At 37.2% G+C, this 17,542-nt stretch overlaps 3 protein-coding genes across 6 annotated transcripts in view; 2 read left to right on the forward strand and 1 right to left on the reverse strand.

Annotated features, from left to right (window-relative positions):
* LOC135197300 (nucleolar protein 10-like) overlaps positions 1 to 495 on the forward strand; it is a 34,701-nt gene extending 34,206 nt beyond the window's left edge. Inside the window, exon 15 of the mRNA XM_064224436.1 lies at positions 236 to 495. Coding sequence (XP_064080506.1) covers positions 236 to 452 — 217 coding nt within the window. The 3' untranslated portion in view covers positions 453 to 495. The remainder of the gene's footprint in view (positions 1 to 235) is intronic.
* Positions 496 to 611: 116 nt separating this feature from the next.
* On the reverse strand, positions 612 to 13,553 carry LOC135197302 (carbohydrate sulfotransferase 11-like). Of its 2 annotated transcripts, XM_064224441.1 has the most exons (7): positions 13,199 to 13,553; positions 4,926 to 5,271; positions 3,916 to 4,071; positions 2,904 to 3,088; positions 2,110 to 2,218; positions 1,408 to 1,599; positions 612 to 1,125 (listed from the first exon to the last, which is right to left on the reverse strand). In XM_064224441.1, exons 2-7 carry the CDS (start codon positions 5,217 to 5,219, stop codon positions 877 to 879), a joined length of 1,185 nt encoding a protein of 394 aa, XP_064080511.1. In that variant the 5' UTR covers positions 5,220 to 5,271; positions 13,199 to 13,553; the 3' UTR covers positions 612 to 876. The 2 variants fall into 2 exon arrangements, with proteins under 2 accessions (XP_064080511.1, XP_064080512.1); XM_064224442.1 differs by lacking the exon at positions 2,904 to 3,088.
* LOC135197298 (uncharacterized) overlaps positions 1,453 to 17,542 on the forward strand; it is a 29,832-nt gene continuing 13,742 nt past the window's right edge. The window contains exon 1 of one of the 3 annotated variants that reach the window (XM_064224434.1): positions 1,453 to 1,589. The gene's annotated coding sequence lies outside the window, so the exon portion shown is untranslated. Of the gene's footprint in view, positions 1,590 to 15,132; positions 15,756 to 17,542 lie in introns of those variants that run through there. The other 2 variants (XM_064224433.1, XM_064224435.1) reach the window with 2 other exon arrangements.

A 17,542-nucleotide genomic window follows, 5' to 3' on the forward strand; every position in this document is an offset into this window, starting at 1 on the left:
TGTTAAAAAACGCATTTATGGAACTATGGTGTATCTCCCAGAAATCAAGCTAAAATATTAAGTAGAATTACCTCAAAACAGTATTATGTATTTGTGAATGCTTTACGTACTGCATGGAGATCATGAATGCATTTCATTGTTGCAAGCAATATTGTTAGTTAATGAGCTTATTGCAAGGACACTTCGACTAATTCCATTTTCACTTTTCATAATCTATCATAAATTTTTGTTCCAGGATGACATTAGCAGAGCGACTCAATATAGAGGATGATAGCAGGAACGATGTTACACACCACACGTTTGGAAGCAGGGAGATGAGTTACATGATCAGGAAAGCTCCCAAATTCGAGCGTCAGAGACAGGAAAAGGAACAGCACTACCAGGAGAGAAGACAGCTCCAGAGATCAAGTGCCAAGCTCAAAGGAAAGTTCCGGATAAAGGAGCCATTGTAGAATTGTTAGTTTGGTTTAGAAAATAAAAAAAAATTAAGATTTTTTTATGAATGTCATTCATTACCTGTAGCTTCTATAATTCATACTCTTGATCGTTGTGGTGTCAAGTGTGCAGAAATGTTTGGATTGTTAAATTAAAGTCTTGGTTTTGTCACTTGAATCATTCGTATACTACAGAATCTTATGGGTCTACACTGAATAGGGATAAGAGATGATACACTAGTAGGAAATTAAATGAATACGGCACTCACTTAATTTAAATTATTTGATACTTTACAACACCTTAGTTGGTTACCTTGCATAAATGGTATTTTAAAACAAATACTACATCAGTATGCATCTCATCTGTCACAGATAAAAGAGGCCTACCTTCATCGTACAGCGAGTATTTTATAACAAATACTTTTTTTTAAATTATACGATGTCAAACGATGACATCTGGAGAGTAACCAAAGAGATAGAAGTCAAAGAAGTAGGCCTTATAAACTCTCAGTTTCTCCTCTTCATTCAGACTCGAAAAATACTTTTTGGTGAGCTCTGCAGACGAAGGTCCTGAGCTCGCGTGGGCGTGGGCGTGAGGAGGAAGACCACCGTTCGGTCCTTCTTTAGCCGACTGGCCTGAGAGACCAGTTATCGCCCTGATGTATCTCTGGTCTTCGTGGAATGTTTCCACCTGTGGAGGGAATGTTGGAATAATGGTTTAAAGCACATTCATACACATATAAAATCATTATAGGCCTAGTTTACTGAGAAAGAGAGAGAGAGCTGTAACATATAGTAGAGCTTTTGATCTTTGATCGCATGGGAGAGAGAGAGAGAATACAGTAACTTACATCCTACTATATCAAGCCTACATTAAAAGTTACCTTAGACCATAACTTCGACAAACTATAATGAGTATAGGCCTATCTGTGTGTATATGAAAATAACTTATAAGCCTACCCAAAATCCTCACCTTGGCAATGACGTCATACCGAAGGTCACAGGGAGCGCACCTGTCGTAGATGGGCCTCCAGTGGGCGTCTATTCGCTCCAGACAAGCCGAATTGACGTATGGTTTGCAGGAGACGATTTCGTCGCTCACGAAGAGGGCAAACTCCCGAAATGTGGGCAGAGATGGGTCTACTTCTGTTGGCTGTGAGTTTTCCTGTTGTTTGTCGAGGGTAGATAATTAACTTAGGCCTAAAATGATTGTTTTCAAGGGTAAAACTTTCAATTAGGCCTAGAATTTGTTTTCAGGGGTAAATATATTGGAAAATTTCACCTTAAACCTCCTAAGACTGTTGTTTTCAGGGGGTGAAACTTTCATTTGGGCCTAGAACTCTTCTTTTTTGGGATAACAATAAAAAAAATTTCATCTTATGCCGAAAACTTTTTTTCTGGGGTGTGGGGGCCGTTGTTTGTAAACAATTAACTTAAGCCTAGAATTGTTGTTTTCGTGGATAAAAATATGAACAAAATTCACCTTATGACGAAAACTGTTTTTTTTGGGGGGAGGTGTAAAAAATTAACTTTAGCCTAGAATTGTTGTTTTCAGGAATAAAAACATTTTAAAAAACGCTCCTTATGCCTAAAATAATTGTTTTCATGGATATAAAATGAGAAAATTTCTCCTCAGGCTTAAAACAATTTATCTTTATTTAAGTAATGTACTCACTTGCTTAGTTTGTCCTTCCTTGGTTTCTGTTCTGTAATGGTTAATCATCTTTACCTGGAGGTCCGCTCTGTAGTTTTCGGGTATTTTGTCCCTGTAGGCGGATACTAATCTGGGAAGAAGTAACAAATGAACCTTAGTACTAATATATGTCCCATTACCTTCTATAAAAACTGCTTTAGAAGCAACTTGTACAGGGTGTCCATAAAGTCCCAGTACCATTATAAGTATTTATTGCTTGCAATGGTACTGAGACTTTATAGACACCCTGTATTTCAGCTCGTTGCATAATTAGGCCTAGTGTGACAACCAAACATTTCCTGATTACACAGGGATTTCATATATTGACATAATTAGGTTAGAGTATTATCCTAATTTTTTTTTTTATATAGGTATTTCATATCATACGATTAGGCCTAGTATATGTATTAACCAATGCATTTTCTGAAAAAAAAAAACGCGATTCCACCTCAAGAAAAGTAAGATTATATCTTTCAAATGTCCTTAAAATAAAATTTTTTATCATCAGATATAAAACCAGTTAGAAAAATAGGCCTAGAATATTATTCTAAGTTTTTTTTTATTACAAAGGTATTTCATATCATATGATTAGGCCTAGTGTATGTATTAACCAATTCTTTTTCTGGCAAAAAAAAAAAAACGTGATTCCAATGTAAAGTAAAGTTTGATTATCTTTCAAATGTCCATAAAAGTATATTTTTCATCATCAGATATAAAACCACCTACAAAAAAATCATAGAATTGGTTTTACTGGTTTATTCATTAGGCCTATATACCTAGTGAACGGATGTCTGACAACAGTGAACAGAAGAGAGAGGCTGTCCATCTCCTCGGCTGCCACCTTCGGAGGGAGAGGAGGAAACGCCCTTTTCGCCTCTACGTGAATATCTTCCGGTGTCAGTCCCGTTGTGTTAACTCCTCCAGCGGCGAGCAAATCGCTCAGCCACGTGGTCGTACCTGCCTGTCGTTTCGGGCGTATTATTATGGCGAATTTATATTAATTTTTCTTTCAAAACGGATGTAAATGTTTAGTAAAAACTGTATATGAAAATATTCATCAAATCTTGAAGGTAATGGAATACAATTCAAATTGTTTATAAATCTAAACACGAAGCAAATAAATATATAAATAAATAAATAAATAAAATTTATACATTATAAACTGCACCAATTTCGAATTCAAAATATACAGTTAGACTGTATACAGAAACATGTAGGCCTGTAATATTAGTAGGGTAGATACAAAGAGAGAGAGAGAGAGAGAGAGAGAGAGAGAGAGAGAGAGAGAGAGAGAGAGAGAGAGAGAGAGAGAGAGAGAGACCCACTGATAGACAGATGGATAGGCAGAGAATATAGAAGAGAGAGAGAGAGAGAGAGATCCACTGACAGACAGATGGATAGGCAGAGAGAATATAAAAGAAATGAGAGAGAGAGAGAGAGAGAGAGAGAGAGAGAGAGAGTTGATCCGGTTTCATAATCGTGTATAAAACTGAGGGCAAAAAGAAAAAACAACATTTTGTTTAAAATTTACAAATAAAAATTCACATATTTTGAATTGGAAATTGTAGTTAAGATGGTATCAAGATATACGGACTATCAATGCTATTACAGGAACTTTTTGACTTGATTTCCTTAAATTTAATAGGCTTTTGTTTCCTTATATGTCTATATTTTGTATGTTTAACTATGGGTCCACAATTTCTGGATGTAACAGGAAGGTATATTTAGGCCTAGTGTCGATGACGAATAGGCCTAAAATATCCAAATCAGTAAAAGTGAAAATTCTACCTTGGCATTCTTGCAGTAAGCTATATGATGCTTGGTATCGAACAGCAGCCTCATGTGATTGTTGAACCTCTTGAGAATCAGGCCATATTTGTCGCAGCCTTGTCGCACCCGTCGTATCCGTTCGTCCATCGTCGCTTTCCAGGCCTTGAGAAACTCCTAGCGACGCCAAGAAGAGCGACAGGTCGTTAATTCTTTATAAGGTCGTTAACGCTCCGAAATATTGTGATTATGAACAGAGACGATAGTTTTGAAGTTGATGTTACTAGGCCTTAGGCCTATACTGGTTCATTTAAGAGTTTACAAAGCTTCCCCCATCCGCCCACCCACCTTCCCCCAGCTATACATCCCACCAACAGCCCCCCTCTTTTTTCTTTATTAAGGCTTGGGGTTTTAAATTTGTTCGCGTAGGACTATAGATTAAAAGGCAGTTATCGAAAAATAAGATTGATTTTACTATACTCTGTTTTTTTTCCATCTGTCCATCCGCCTGTGGTGTTTTCGTATGGTAACACTGCGTCCCGGGCTTTAGATGGTTACATTTAGCTTATATTCAACAATAATTTCGAATATTAATAGTGTAATTTGCATACTGTAAATTATTAAAACACTTTAAAGTTGTAAATGTACACCCAGATATCCTTTTATTTACATAAAACTTATACACAGCGTAACTATCTAAAGCCCTGGACGCAGTGTTACCATACGTAAACAACACAGGCGGGTGGACAGATGGAAAAAAACAGAGTATAGTCTTAACTGATTATAAATTTCCCTCTCACGCGATGCAGCACTTACATTCTCTCTCTCTCTCTCTCACTCTCTCTCTCTCTCTCTCTCTCTCTCTCTCTCTCTCTCACTCTCTCTCTCTCTCTCTCTCTCTCTCTCATGCGAGACAGCACTAATATTTTTCTCTCTCTCTCATGCGATACAAAACTTATATTTCTCTCTCTCTCTCTCTCTCTCTCTCTCTCTCTCTCTCTCTCTCTCTCTCTCTCTCTCTGAATACTTACCCTCTGCCCGTCGGAGTCGAGATGCGAACCGCTCACGACCAAATCTCCTAAGGACACGTTCCCCTCATGAGGAGGAGGAGCGTCATCCAGAAGGTTCCTCGAAGTGGTCCAAGCAGAAAAGGGTTTTGGCGCTCTGGAAGATTCGGCAAAGAGGGAAGGAGAGAGCCAGAGGCGGAGGCTCCATTGCAAAGCGAGGAAAGAGGTTACGAAGATGATGGCGTTTCTCCTCCATCTCCAACAACAATTACAGGTTGTTGCTGTTGTTGTTGGGGATGGTGGTGGTGATGTCGTCATCGTATAATTATTAGGTTGGCAGGGAGCCTGCTAGGTACTACATGTCAGTTACCTGTAATAAATAAACGATATAAGGAGGGAAAAGTTTTTTTTTTTTTTTTTTTTTTGCTTTTTATGGTGGAGAAACAATGGCGAAATTGGTTCGAAAAAATGACGGTGTATAGTTCTGGGCAGTTATAGGCCTAAGCGAAGAATTAAGATTTACTATACCTAATTTAAACAAAGAAAGAAAATTACTCTTTAAATTCTATAAATAATACTAAATCACTAACAAAGGAAATAAAACATTAGTAAGATTGTTTCAGAAACGATAAAATAGAACAGTAACAAGATTGGTTTAGAAACGGCTTCCATTACAAGCGTTAGGCCTTTAGAAACGGCGCACATTACAAGCGTTAGGCCTAACAGAAAGATTTAGGCGTAATTTGAACAAAAGCAAAGTTTTCCCCTCCATTCTTTCTACAAATTATGCAAAATAATGTCCAAATAAAATAAAACAAATATCAAAACTACTTCAGCAACAACTTCCATTACGATGAGTTAGGTCGAAATGCAGAAAGATGTAGACCTAACTCAAACATAAAAACAGAATTACTCTTTACATCCTTTTTAAAAATGCTGCAAAATCATGAACAAATATATAAAAAAAACAATAGGAAATCAGGCCTAGCATTAAGTATTAGACTTAATTTAAACACACAAAACAATGAAATAATATAAAATTAGAGGTTAGAATAATCCAAAAACTGGTGGTCAGTAGCTGAGAAATGCACATGTTTACTCGTAAGCAAGAAAAATTAGGCCGACATGGAGAGAGAAAGTTGCAAAACAGGTGGTACCATTTCCTCTTTCCCTTTAAGCCGCTAGTCACGAGTGGTTGGCAATACGTTGCGTAAATAAAACACATACACACAAAAAGACACGCGCTCGCACACGCGCACAAAGAAGGAACAGAAGACAGTAATTATTTTGTAACCCTCAGATGCACCATTGGGAAATAGGTCTAAAGAGCAGCTATACTCGATTTGAGTAAAGATGTTGCAATTAGCACACACACACACACACACACACACACACACACACACACACACACACACACACACACACACACACATATATATATATATATATATATATATATATATATATATATATATATATGTATGTAATATATAAATACGACTGTGTTTTTTAACAAACCTAAACCCTGCTTAGGTCTAACATGATAACAGATAGTCTAATTAACACTTTAAATATACCGTGTTGATACTTGACAAAAATCATGTAAAAATGCAAGATAACAAAACCATCTTGATTTCAATTTTTGAGAGAGAGAGAGAGGAGAAGAGAGAGAAGGGCGGGGGGGGGGAGGAGAAGGGAAGAGAGAGAGAAGAGGAAATAAATTTGCAAACACATAGACCTAAGAGTAGGTACTACATTTTACAAGATATCAAAACTCTTGATTTCAACTATTGAGAGAGAGAGAGAGAGAGAATTATGCAACACATAGGCCTAAGCGTACTACACACCAACTTACTACTTAACAACAATACGCAGAAAGTAGCCTAAAGAATGAATGGACTGCTCTAAAAATATTCCAGTTGCACTCACGTCTCCCATTCAAATCTATTCAATTATTCCAACAGCATCTCCACGTTTAATCTCCAAAGCGTGACTCCCCCCACGATGGAGAAATTTGGGCTGAGACTTCCCCCCCCCCCCCCCCACAAACCCCGTCCCCTCAGGGTAACGCACGAAATCTGTTGGCAATTTAAGTTTCTTGGCCAAGTGGGGTTCCCTAGGGCTGGTCATGATAGCCTACGATAATTTGAAATTTCATAGAGTATCGTCAGTTCTTGTTTCTCTAAAGCTGTACACATACACAATTATATATATATATATATTATATATATATATTCAAGTAATCAAAGTCCACAATTATAAAATAAAATGTGTATTAAAAATACATAAAAGACGGGAGCTTTCGTCTACTTGATCAGTAGACCTCATCAGCCGTACTGATTTTTCTTTTCAAAAATTATATACAAAAAAAAGTTACGAAGGACAGGCAGGACTCGGTTTTCAAAACGTCTCCGAGGGAGATAACCACCAAAACAAACTCTCTTAATTATGTTATTCCCTCGTTCAAATGTCTGGCCAAAAGACGAGCCGATCGTCGTGGTTGAACTACTCCTCTGTGTGTTCGGCTGTTCCCTCGTCCAAAAACTTCTGCATCGGCACCTGCAATGGGGGTTCTTCCTTCCAATGCCTGGGCAGGAGAAAGAGAGACAACCTGGGCAGTAGGAGTGGTGCAAACAACGTCTGTTCTAATATTTACAGTTTTAAGAACCAAATAATTTAAAAATGCATCCTCTTGGGTAAATGATTTGTTTAAAATCAAACACGTTTAAAATATTAATAAGAGCCCCTTCAACGACTCCTGCGTCTACTTGCGTTATTATCTTTGTAAATTACTCTCGCTCCTTCCCAGTCAATACATGCCCTAACTCTAAAACGTTATGTCTGGCAACTGAACTATATTTCGATCCCACCTACATGATCGCTTATGTTCCTCTAATCTTATACCTAATCCCCTGCCAGATTCCCCATAATAACCCTTATTGCAATCTTTACACGGTACCACATAAACTCCAACGTCATCTTTCCTTTCTTTTCATGATTCCTAATCAACTTTGATTTTAACGAGGTATTATACCTAAAAGCTAAATCCAACCTATTTTCCCTATTCTGTTTTAATAAAATGTTCGCAACCCTTTCCAAACTATGATGATAAGGAAGCGGAATACACTGACTACTTTTGAATTCATATTTCCCGGTCGGTGGATTATAAAAAGTTTTCTAGCCTTGGGTAAACGCTTGGTCAATAAAATATTTTGGGTATCCCAGTCTCGTGAAAACCTCTCTTATGTTTCATTTCCTTGTCTATGTACTGTGGATCACAAATCCGAAGCCCTCTCGTTACCATGTTGACGATTACATTAGACTTTATACGTGGCTATGGTATAAAGTTCTAATGTAAGTCGTCAACATGGTAACGAGAGGGCTTCGGATTTGTGAATCCACAGTACATAGACAAGGAAAGAAAACATATAAGAGAGGTTTTCACGAGACTGGGATACCCAAAATATTTTATTGACCAAGCGTTTTACCAAGGCTAGAAAAAACTTTTATAATCCACCGACCAGGGAAATATGAATTCAAAAGTAGTCAGTGTATTCCGCTTCCTTATCATCATAGTTTGGAAAGGGTGCAACATTTATTAAAACAGAATAGGGAAAATAGGTTGGATTTAGCTTTTAGGTATAATACCTCGTAAAATCAAAGTTGATTAGGAATCATGAAAAAGAAAGGAAAGATGACGTTGGAGTTTATGTGGTACCGTGTAAAGATTGCAATAAGGGTTATTATGGGGAATCTGGCAGGGGATTAGGTATAAGATTAGAGGAACATAAGCGATCTGTAGGTTGGGATCGAAATATAGTTCAGTTGCCAGACATACGTTAGAGTTAGGGCATGTAATTGACTGGGAAGGAGCGAGAGTAATTTACAAAGATAATAACGCAAGTAGACGCAGAGTAGTTGAAGGGGCTCTTATTAATATTTTGAAACGTGTTTGATTTTAACAAATCATTTACCCAAGAGGATGCATTTTTAAATTATTTGGTTCTTAAAACTGTAAATATTAGAACAGACGTTGTTTGCACCACTCCTACTGCCCAGGTTGTCTCTCTTTCTCCTGCCCAGGCATTGGAAGGAAGAACCCCATTGCAGGTGCCGATGCAGAAGTTTTGGACGAGGGAACAGCCGAACACACAGAGGAGGTAGGTTCAACCACGACGATCGCTCGTCTTTTGGCCAGACATTTGAACGAGGGAATAACATAATTAAGAGAGTTTGTTTTGGTGGTTATCTCCCTCGGAGACGTTTCCAGAGTCCCTGCCTGTCCTTCGTAACTTTTTTTTGTATATAATTTTTGAAAAGAAAAGAAAAATCAGTACGGCTGATGAGGTCTACTGATCAAGTAGACGAAAGCTCCCGTCTTTTATGATTTTTATACACATTTTACATAATTGTGGACTCTTTGACTTACTTGAAGATTTTCCAGTACACGTTATGGTGATTTTTTGAGATATATATATATATATATATATATATATATATATATATATATATATATATATATATATAGATATTATATATAATATATAGATAGCCACTGCGGTCCAAGCCAGCATACATTGGGATAAGGAGCTGTGTAACCTTGTAGAGGTGCAGTGGCTTAAACCTACCCATAAGACTGCTTGGGGTTATGTTGGAACCTCTGTGACCTTTTAGGAAGCAATAGGCTTATGGATGGTACAAATTAACAGCTCTGAGGGCTCACGACAGGCCTAGCAAGCCGGTGAGCTGCTATAATTGCTCATGAACCGCACGACTTACTTCAGGACAGACCCATTGATCAAAGGATGCCCGGGCACATCCTGACTCGGAATGTTATTGGACATGGACAGGGAAAATAAATCTTTGAGATTAGGAACAATTAATCTAAGTACTTTGAGAGGTAAGGAGGAGGAGGTAATCATGATGATGAGGAAAGAAAAATAGACATTTTGGGGCTGTGTGAAACCCGTTTACCAGGAGAAGGAACAAAATTATTGCATAACAAGTTACCAATTATTTTACAAAGGTGGAAGAACCGCACGACACGGAGTAGGTTTTATTGTGAGTGAAGAGCTAGCTGGAAAAATTAGTCATCTAGAATTCAAATGTGATAGGATTATTAGCATTTCCTTAAAGTTAGGAACATTTCAAGCCAGCATAATTCAGGTGTATGCACCACAGCAGGGCCGCCCTCAAGAAGAAAAAAAGGAAGAATTCTACAGACATCTACAAGAAGTTAAAAGATTCTGTCCATATGTAGAGAATTAAACATTAATAATGGAGATATGAATGGACATATTGGGCAAGACAGGACAGGCATAGAGAGATATTAGGGACCATTAGCATTGGAGACAGAAATAGAGAAGGAGAACATAATTGATTTTTGCATACTAAACCAGATGTCCATTATGAACTCTTTCTATAATCATAGAGACAGCCACAAGTGGACGTGGTACCGATGGAACTCGGCTTTAGGAGCATATACTGAAAAATCAATGATTGATATGGCAATAACAAATAACAAAATATGGTCAGAGATGTAAAAAGCATCCCCTCTGTGTCATTCGATTCAGATCACAGGCTTCTCTTAATTAAATTAAAGATGACGAAACCCAAACCAATTAAAAGCCAAGTGAGAGAAAGATTTATTTTAGAGAATATGAGAGAAGAGGAGTGCTTAGTTAGATATCAAAACGAAATAAGTAGAGCTAAACAAATGCAACAGATAGCAATGACCCGAAATGAAAAATGGAGACACTTTAGAATGGCTGTAGTGTGCTGCTAATAATAACAGTGCAAAAGAAAGAGTTCGAGGTAGGAGGAAAAAAACAAAAAACAAACTGCTTGGTGGACCCCCACACTAAAGGCCGCTTGCAAACAAAATGAAACTCTTCAGAAAATGGATGAAAACTTTGAATTTGAAGATCACAATAACTATAAAGAAGCGTCGAGAGAAACGGAAAGAATAAAAGCTCAAACAAAAAGAGAAACATGGGGAAAGAATAGGAGAAGATCTGGGAAATGATCTCCAAGGTACCAGAAAACTCATATATAGCACTGCCAAAAACTATAGAAATGGGAAGCCAACCACCCTCTTATGTAATTCAAAGACCTTCCCTATGGATGACAATTTTAACCGAACCCCAGAGAAATTGAATTAGGATGGAAACATCACTTTGAAACACTACTAAACAACGGAAACAATGACCTTGAAGAGCATGTAGAATTTGATGTGGTTGGGGGATGCAGAACCTGACATAACAACACTGGAGTTAAAAATGCTCTCAAGAGGATGAGAAATGGTAAGGCCCCTGGAGTGGATACAATACTGCAGAGCTCCTTAAAAACATGGGGGATGGAGTCATCTGCTACTATAGCTAATCGACATACTCTGGAATGGGCAAATGCCACCTGAAGACTGGAGAAGAGATCTAATATGCCCAATCTATAAGAAAGGTGACAAGACAAATTGCAGCAATTATAGAGGAATATCCCTAATGTCACATGCTTTTAAAGTATATGAAAGAATACTTGAAACTAGATTGAGAGGATATGTTGAACCAAAGCTGGGTGAATGGCAAAACGGTTTTCGACCAGGAAGAGGGACAACTGATATGAGTTTCTCCCTCAAGACGATATTTGAGAGAGCTGGGAATGGGACAGGGATAGAGATATTGCTTTATAGATCTAGAAAAGGCTTTTGATAGAGTACCAAGAATGAAACTATGGGATGCCCTAAAAGACCCTTACTATGGAATCCCTGAGAAACTTATAAGAGCAATTTATAACACCTATCAAAAACATCAGATCCAGAGTAAAAACAAATCAAGAGAATGAAGATTGGTTTGAAATAAAATCAGGAGTAAGACAGGGCAGCGTCCTTTCGCCACTTCTTTTTATATTGTTCTTAGATAAATGTATGAGGAACTAGTGAGGATGAAGCTGCAGATATGACCATCAACCTTATGTATGCAGATGACCATGCAATGATAGCCCTCAGCGCAGAATCTCTCCAAGAAAACGTCAACAACTGGAACGCGATCTTAACAGCTAATGGAATGCGGATCAACAAGAATAAGACAGAGATCATGCACTTATCACGAACACCAAGTAACGTAGATGTAGAATTAGAAGGTCAGACATTGAAACAGTGTAGAAATTTCAAATACTTAGGAGTAGAGTTTAGTGACCAAAACGATTCAAAACTGGAAACAACTACCCGAATACAGAAATTCAGTAACAACCTGTATCTGCTCTACCCACTAATGAAAGACAGAAATATACCTCGCAAAGTGAAAACCATAATATACCTCTCTATTTTAAGACCAATATTGACTTATGGCCATGAATCATGGACATTAACATCAAGAACTAGAAGCCGACTTCAAGCAGCTGAAATGAAAGCCCTAAGACTCATAAAAGGTGTAACAAGACTAGATAGGCTACGAAATGAAGACATTAGAAGAGAACTGGGAGTGGAGGGGATACTAGATTTTGTGAGAGAGGACAGCTTAGATGGTTTGGACACACCAAAAGAATGGAGGAGGAGCGATATCCTATAAGGTTTTTGGAATGGACACCGGAAGGAAGGAGACGGTAGGAAGACCAAAAAATGAGATGGCTACAAAACATTAGAGAGAGGAGTAGAGAGGAGAGGCTCTAGTTTGCGGGAAGTTGATGAGATGAGGCTCTATGATGATCGCCAAGAATGGAGACTGTTCCTGAAGCAGGACGACTGACAGGCCTGGAGGCCTACCTGGCGTCTGGTGAGAAAGGTGAGAAATATATAGATAGATAGATAGATAAAGGTTTGCCTCAGTAAAGGGTCCGAAAGTACTTGGCTATCTCGCTTTTTCATTTTTCCTTCGTGGCAAAAAAAAACCTTTATTTATACATAGCATCACGTTTTATATACTTCGTGATCAAGTTATTCATATATATATATATAGATAGATAGATAGATATATACAATTATATATAAAGTTGGAGTATAAGAGAGGAAATAAATTTTCCTATGAAATATGAAGATTTCTATTTGATATTAACAAAATTCTGTAAAATAAAATTCAACAGAAAATGATTTAAATTATGATACAACCATTCACTATCAGACATTGAAAAATGTTAATAAAAGTCAATATATTTTGATAATTCAATAACCAAAAGGTTTCAAATTCCCTCAGAAGAAAGCACTAAAGCAACAGCATACGTTCTGTGAGTGACAAGCAGAACCATGCCCAGCGATGCCCAGACATGCCCAAAGCAAGAAATAGAGAAATTTGGATAAGCTGCCTCACCTATTGTCCATTTTTTTCAAGAAATTCAGGAGAATCAACAATATTTCCCACAATGCAGCCTTTTCTGCATTTCAGACTGACTGAATTCACAACTAAAGTATTTGTTGTAGTTTTTGAGAAAGATTCTTACATTTTTATTCCCTTTTCACTTAAAGTAACGAACTATAACACTATACACTTTAGTGGACATAACTACAGAACAGACATCCTCGCATATCTGACTGCACTGACAACAAGGCAATTTTTTTTTCGTTAACAAAGAAAGATTTCATCTACATTTCCCGTAGCAGTAAAAGAGAACACTATACAGGAACTATAACACTACAGTTGGACCGGACACGCCACTTTACACAGCCTATAGTGACTCTAAAGTGAGTGGCCAGTCTCATAAGTAGCGGGGGAAAGGAAAATATGCACGAGAAAGTAAAAGTTGCGAGTCGAGATCACTCTCGGGTCGTAGTTGCCAACGAATGAATACGTAATGTAGGTCTGTTTTTATGTACTACTTTGTGTAATTAGTTGTAATTTGTATGTAATTATGCGCTTTTATTATCGAAGTAGGAGGGAATTAGGTTGTCTAATTTTAATATTAGAATGCATTAATGCCCACCGTATTGCTGTAGGTGTTAGCAAAGGCTGAATATAATTAAATATTAGGTACAAAAATAATGAGAATTTTCATTGATGATCAAATTGGACAGTAAAGATAGATTTTATATTATAAAATAAACACGTCTGGTAACATCTAAGTTATTTTAATCTTGTGTAAATAAACTCATAATCCCAGTCATCAATTTGAGGGGATTCACATTATTATACACATACATAAATAAACAAATTAAAATATAACTGTAAACTTTCTCAGAAGCAAGCTGAGGATAATGGTGACGTAATCCCTGAGCACTGAGAAAGCTTCGCTTACAACTTTCTCCCGCCTCTCTCTCTCTCTCTCTCTCTCTCTCTCTCTCTCTCTCTCTCTCTCTCTCTCTCTCTCTCTCTCGCGTAGTCATGAATTGCCAGATGTATAATAACGGAAATCGACATGACTCGTTTCCCAACGTCCGTTAATGTGATTGATGAAAGCAACTTCGTACAATTAATTCGAGAATATTGTCGTACTTTTAATTCTTTATTTACTTTCCGCTCTGGTATCTTTTTGATAAGTCAATTCGGCCGTTTTTTTATGTATCAATACGTTAGGTACGTATATTAAATTTATTACAGAGATGGATGAATGGATGGATGTATGAGTTTTAGGGCAAAAAGCCCAGGCACTGGGGCCAAAGAAGCCATTCAGCGCAGAGACTTTGGTACAATTTAAGCAATGATGATTGGTACGGTTCGTTAAATTTAAGCAACAAAAGCTTACAAAATTCTTCAGTTGATTTTGAGGTACATTATTTTATTATTGATGATTATTATTATTATTATTATTATTATTATTATTATTATTATTATTATTATTATTATTTTATTATTATTATTATTATTATTAATTTTCAGAAATCCTAGTCATATGAAACAGGCCCACCAAAGGGGCCACTGACATGAAATTCAGATTTGAATGACGTAACAGAAGTTAACAGGAAATACAGAAAGAAGAGACCTGCTATTAGGAAATAAAAAAGGTATATTGGAAAATTGATAAATACGTAGATTAAAATGTAATTACAGTAAGTGAGTAAGATACAGGATTTAATTGTTTTAGGTTTTAGGGTTAGTAAACTGTCAAAGACACATGAAACAAAATATGAAAAAAATAAATAAAAATTCAAGCTAGCAAACATACGTCAGCGTTATCAAGAACGACAAACGTGACGTGTTACTCCATACCCCTCCCCCTCTACCCATCCCTCACGCAACCCTAACCCCAAAAGAAAAAAAAAACACGATATTTCCCGTGAGCTTATTTGTAAGGCGCCTTCAGTGTACGTGTGTGGGTATTTGTGTAAACAGTGCTACATATTCACACCTCCTGCCTTCGAGGTGGGGCCATAAACGAAATTTGGGAAGGTTCTTCAGTGCAAAGCGACGATGAATTCATGTGAAAAAAGTGCATCTATTGTCCTGCACTTGATATTTCTATAAGTGCTAGCATATAGGCCTACAATGTTAGAAAACTTGGCAGTTCTTAAACACAGTAGGACTCGATAAGATACCTCGAGGGAATGCAGGTTAGTGACCTTGCACCAAGTAAGCACAGTATAGGACGAAAAGGTTCCTTGTCCAGAAGAACAACGAACTGCAAAGCTGTGAATGAATTTAAGCTATAAACAAAACCCTGGAGGAACATTTATTAAATTATCTAACAGCATATGAGTGACTCCACGTGATATAAAGCAATCAGTCGCACAGTTCAGACAACACAGAACAGAAGAAAAACTTTGAAAAGTCATGACTAATTGCCTTTACCACAAGGAAGCCAAAGACTGTGCTGACTGATCCAGAAGATCTTGTACGCATTGCGCTGTCCAGAAATGTATGAAGTGACAGGTTCCAGTTTCAAGACGTTTCAGTAAAAAGGTTCCACTCGTCTGGACAATGAATGACAGTTTCAGTAAGTCTGCTTTAATTCATTGAGTTTCAGTCCTACACTGGCATCTCTTGATCAATAGTTTCATTAGATCAGAAACAATACGCACGTTCACTCGCACAGACAAATTACATTTTAACAAAATACACGATGATACTTTCACATTGTTATTATTCAGAAGACGAACCCTATTCACGTGGGACAAGCCCTCCTAAAGGGGTCACTGACTCGAAATTCAAGCTTCCTAAGAATATTATGACGTTCATTTAAAAGAAGTAACGGAAGGACATGGGATTCACAGGAAGAAGAGAGCAAGTTCTTTTCCTAGCGTGGTGTTTCCCGTGACATTTCGTCACTATGTGCAAAGGACATTGGCATTTCCTCTCTCTCTCTCTCTGGTTGTTGACAGCTAGGCAGACTGTCTGAACTTAAAGAAAAATATCTTCTGTCGTGACATTTAGGAATGGTTGAGTTGAGTTGAATATAAAATTTAGGCCAAAGGCCAAGCACTGGGACCTATGAGGTCATTCAGCGCTGAAATGGAAATTGACAGTATAAAAAGTGTAATAAGGGGTAAACCTCAAAGCAGTTGCACGTATGAAACAATTGTTAGGAGAGGGTGGATAGTAAGATGGATGAGAGAGAATATGAAAGGAGGTACAGTAAAAGGAATGAAAGGGGTTGCAGCTAGGGGCCGAAGGGACGCTACAAAGAACCTTCAGATCAAGAGGTGCACTGTTGGCACTTACCAACCCCTACGGGATTTCCCTACGGGGGTCGTGACATTTAATCAATCTATCAGATGTTGACAGAAACCTAACTTTTTCTACAAACACTTGGCTCAAGTTTTGTCATTATAATTCAAATGCTGTTTTACTGAATGGAACATTTTCATGCGGATTCTAAATTATGTGCTCTTCTCAAAATACATTTACAGAAGACTTTTTCAAATATTTTGTACGTCTTCTGATTGGAACATTACATACTGTACATATGCAAATACATACATACACTCGACGTATAATTCTCATAGTCGTTTTGACAATGAATTCTCAGTTCCTAAAAAGAGAATATTTTGTACAGAAGACTTTTTCAAATATTTTGTACGTTTTCTGATTTGAACCACTATATACATATACATACATACGTTCATGTATGATTCTCATAGTCGTTTTGACAATGAATTCTCAGTTCCCCAAAAAAAGAGAATAATTTGTTCTCACAGATGTCTCAAGAATTATTTCTAACTCACGGACCCATGCAGTTTCTTAGATTTCCCCTTAATTATGTTCTTTCATTTGATATTTTTATCTTCCAATCTCTTTTTTTTTTTTTTACCTTTGGCAAGAAGTGAAAAATAAATCCAGGCTATTTGGTCATAAATGAGAAATTATGTTGAGAATTTTGGGTGTTTTCAACAAGATATTATTATTATTATTATTATTATTATTATTATTATTATTATTATTATTATTATTATTATTATTATTATCTTATCTTGTTAAAAATGACTGCTGCTTCAGCACTATAAATCTTGTAAAGAGTCTTCTCTATCTTTCTGATGACGGCTTTCTCGTTGTTGCTTAGACTGGCGAGCAACGCACCAAAGGACATGGTAAAATTCGGTTGAGTCATTTGATTTATTATTACTTATACAATTCTCTCTCTCTCTCTCTCTCTCTCTCTCCAACGCGACGTTTCCTCCTGATCGACAGGACATTATCAAGCGATAACTGCTGAGGGACTGAATTCCAGTGGTTGTTGTTGTTGTTGTAGTTGTTGTTTAAGATTAAGCTGGCTTTATGCCAGCA

This window comes from Macrobrachium nipponense, chromosome 18 (assembly GCF_015104395.2).
Source record: "Macrobrachium nipponense isolate FS-2020 chromosome 18, ASM1510439v2, whole genome shotgun sequence".
In the NCBI taxonomy this organism is placed as follows: Eukaryota; Metazoa; Arthropoda; class Malacostraca; order Decapoda; family Palaemonidae; genus Macrobrachium; species Macrobrachium nipponense.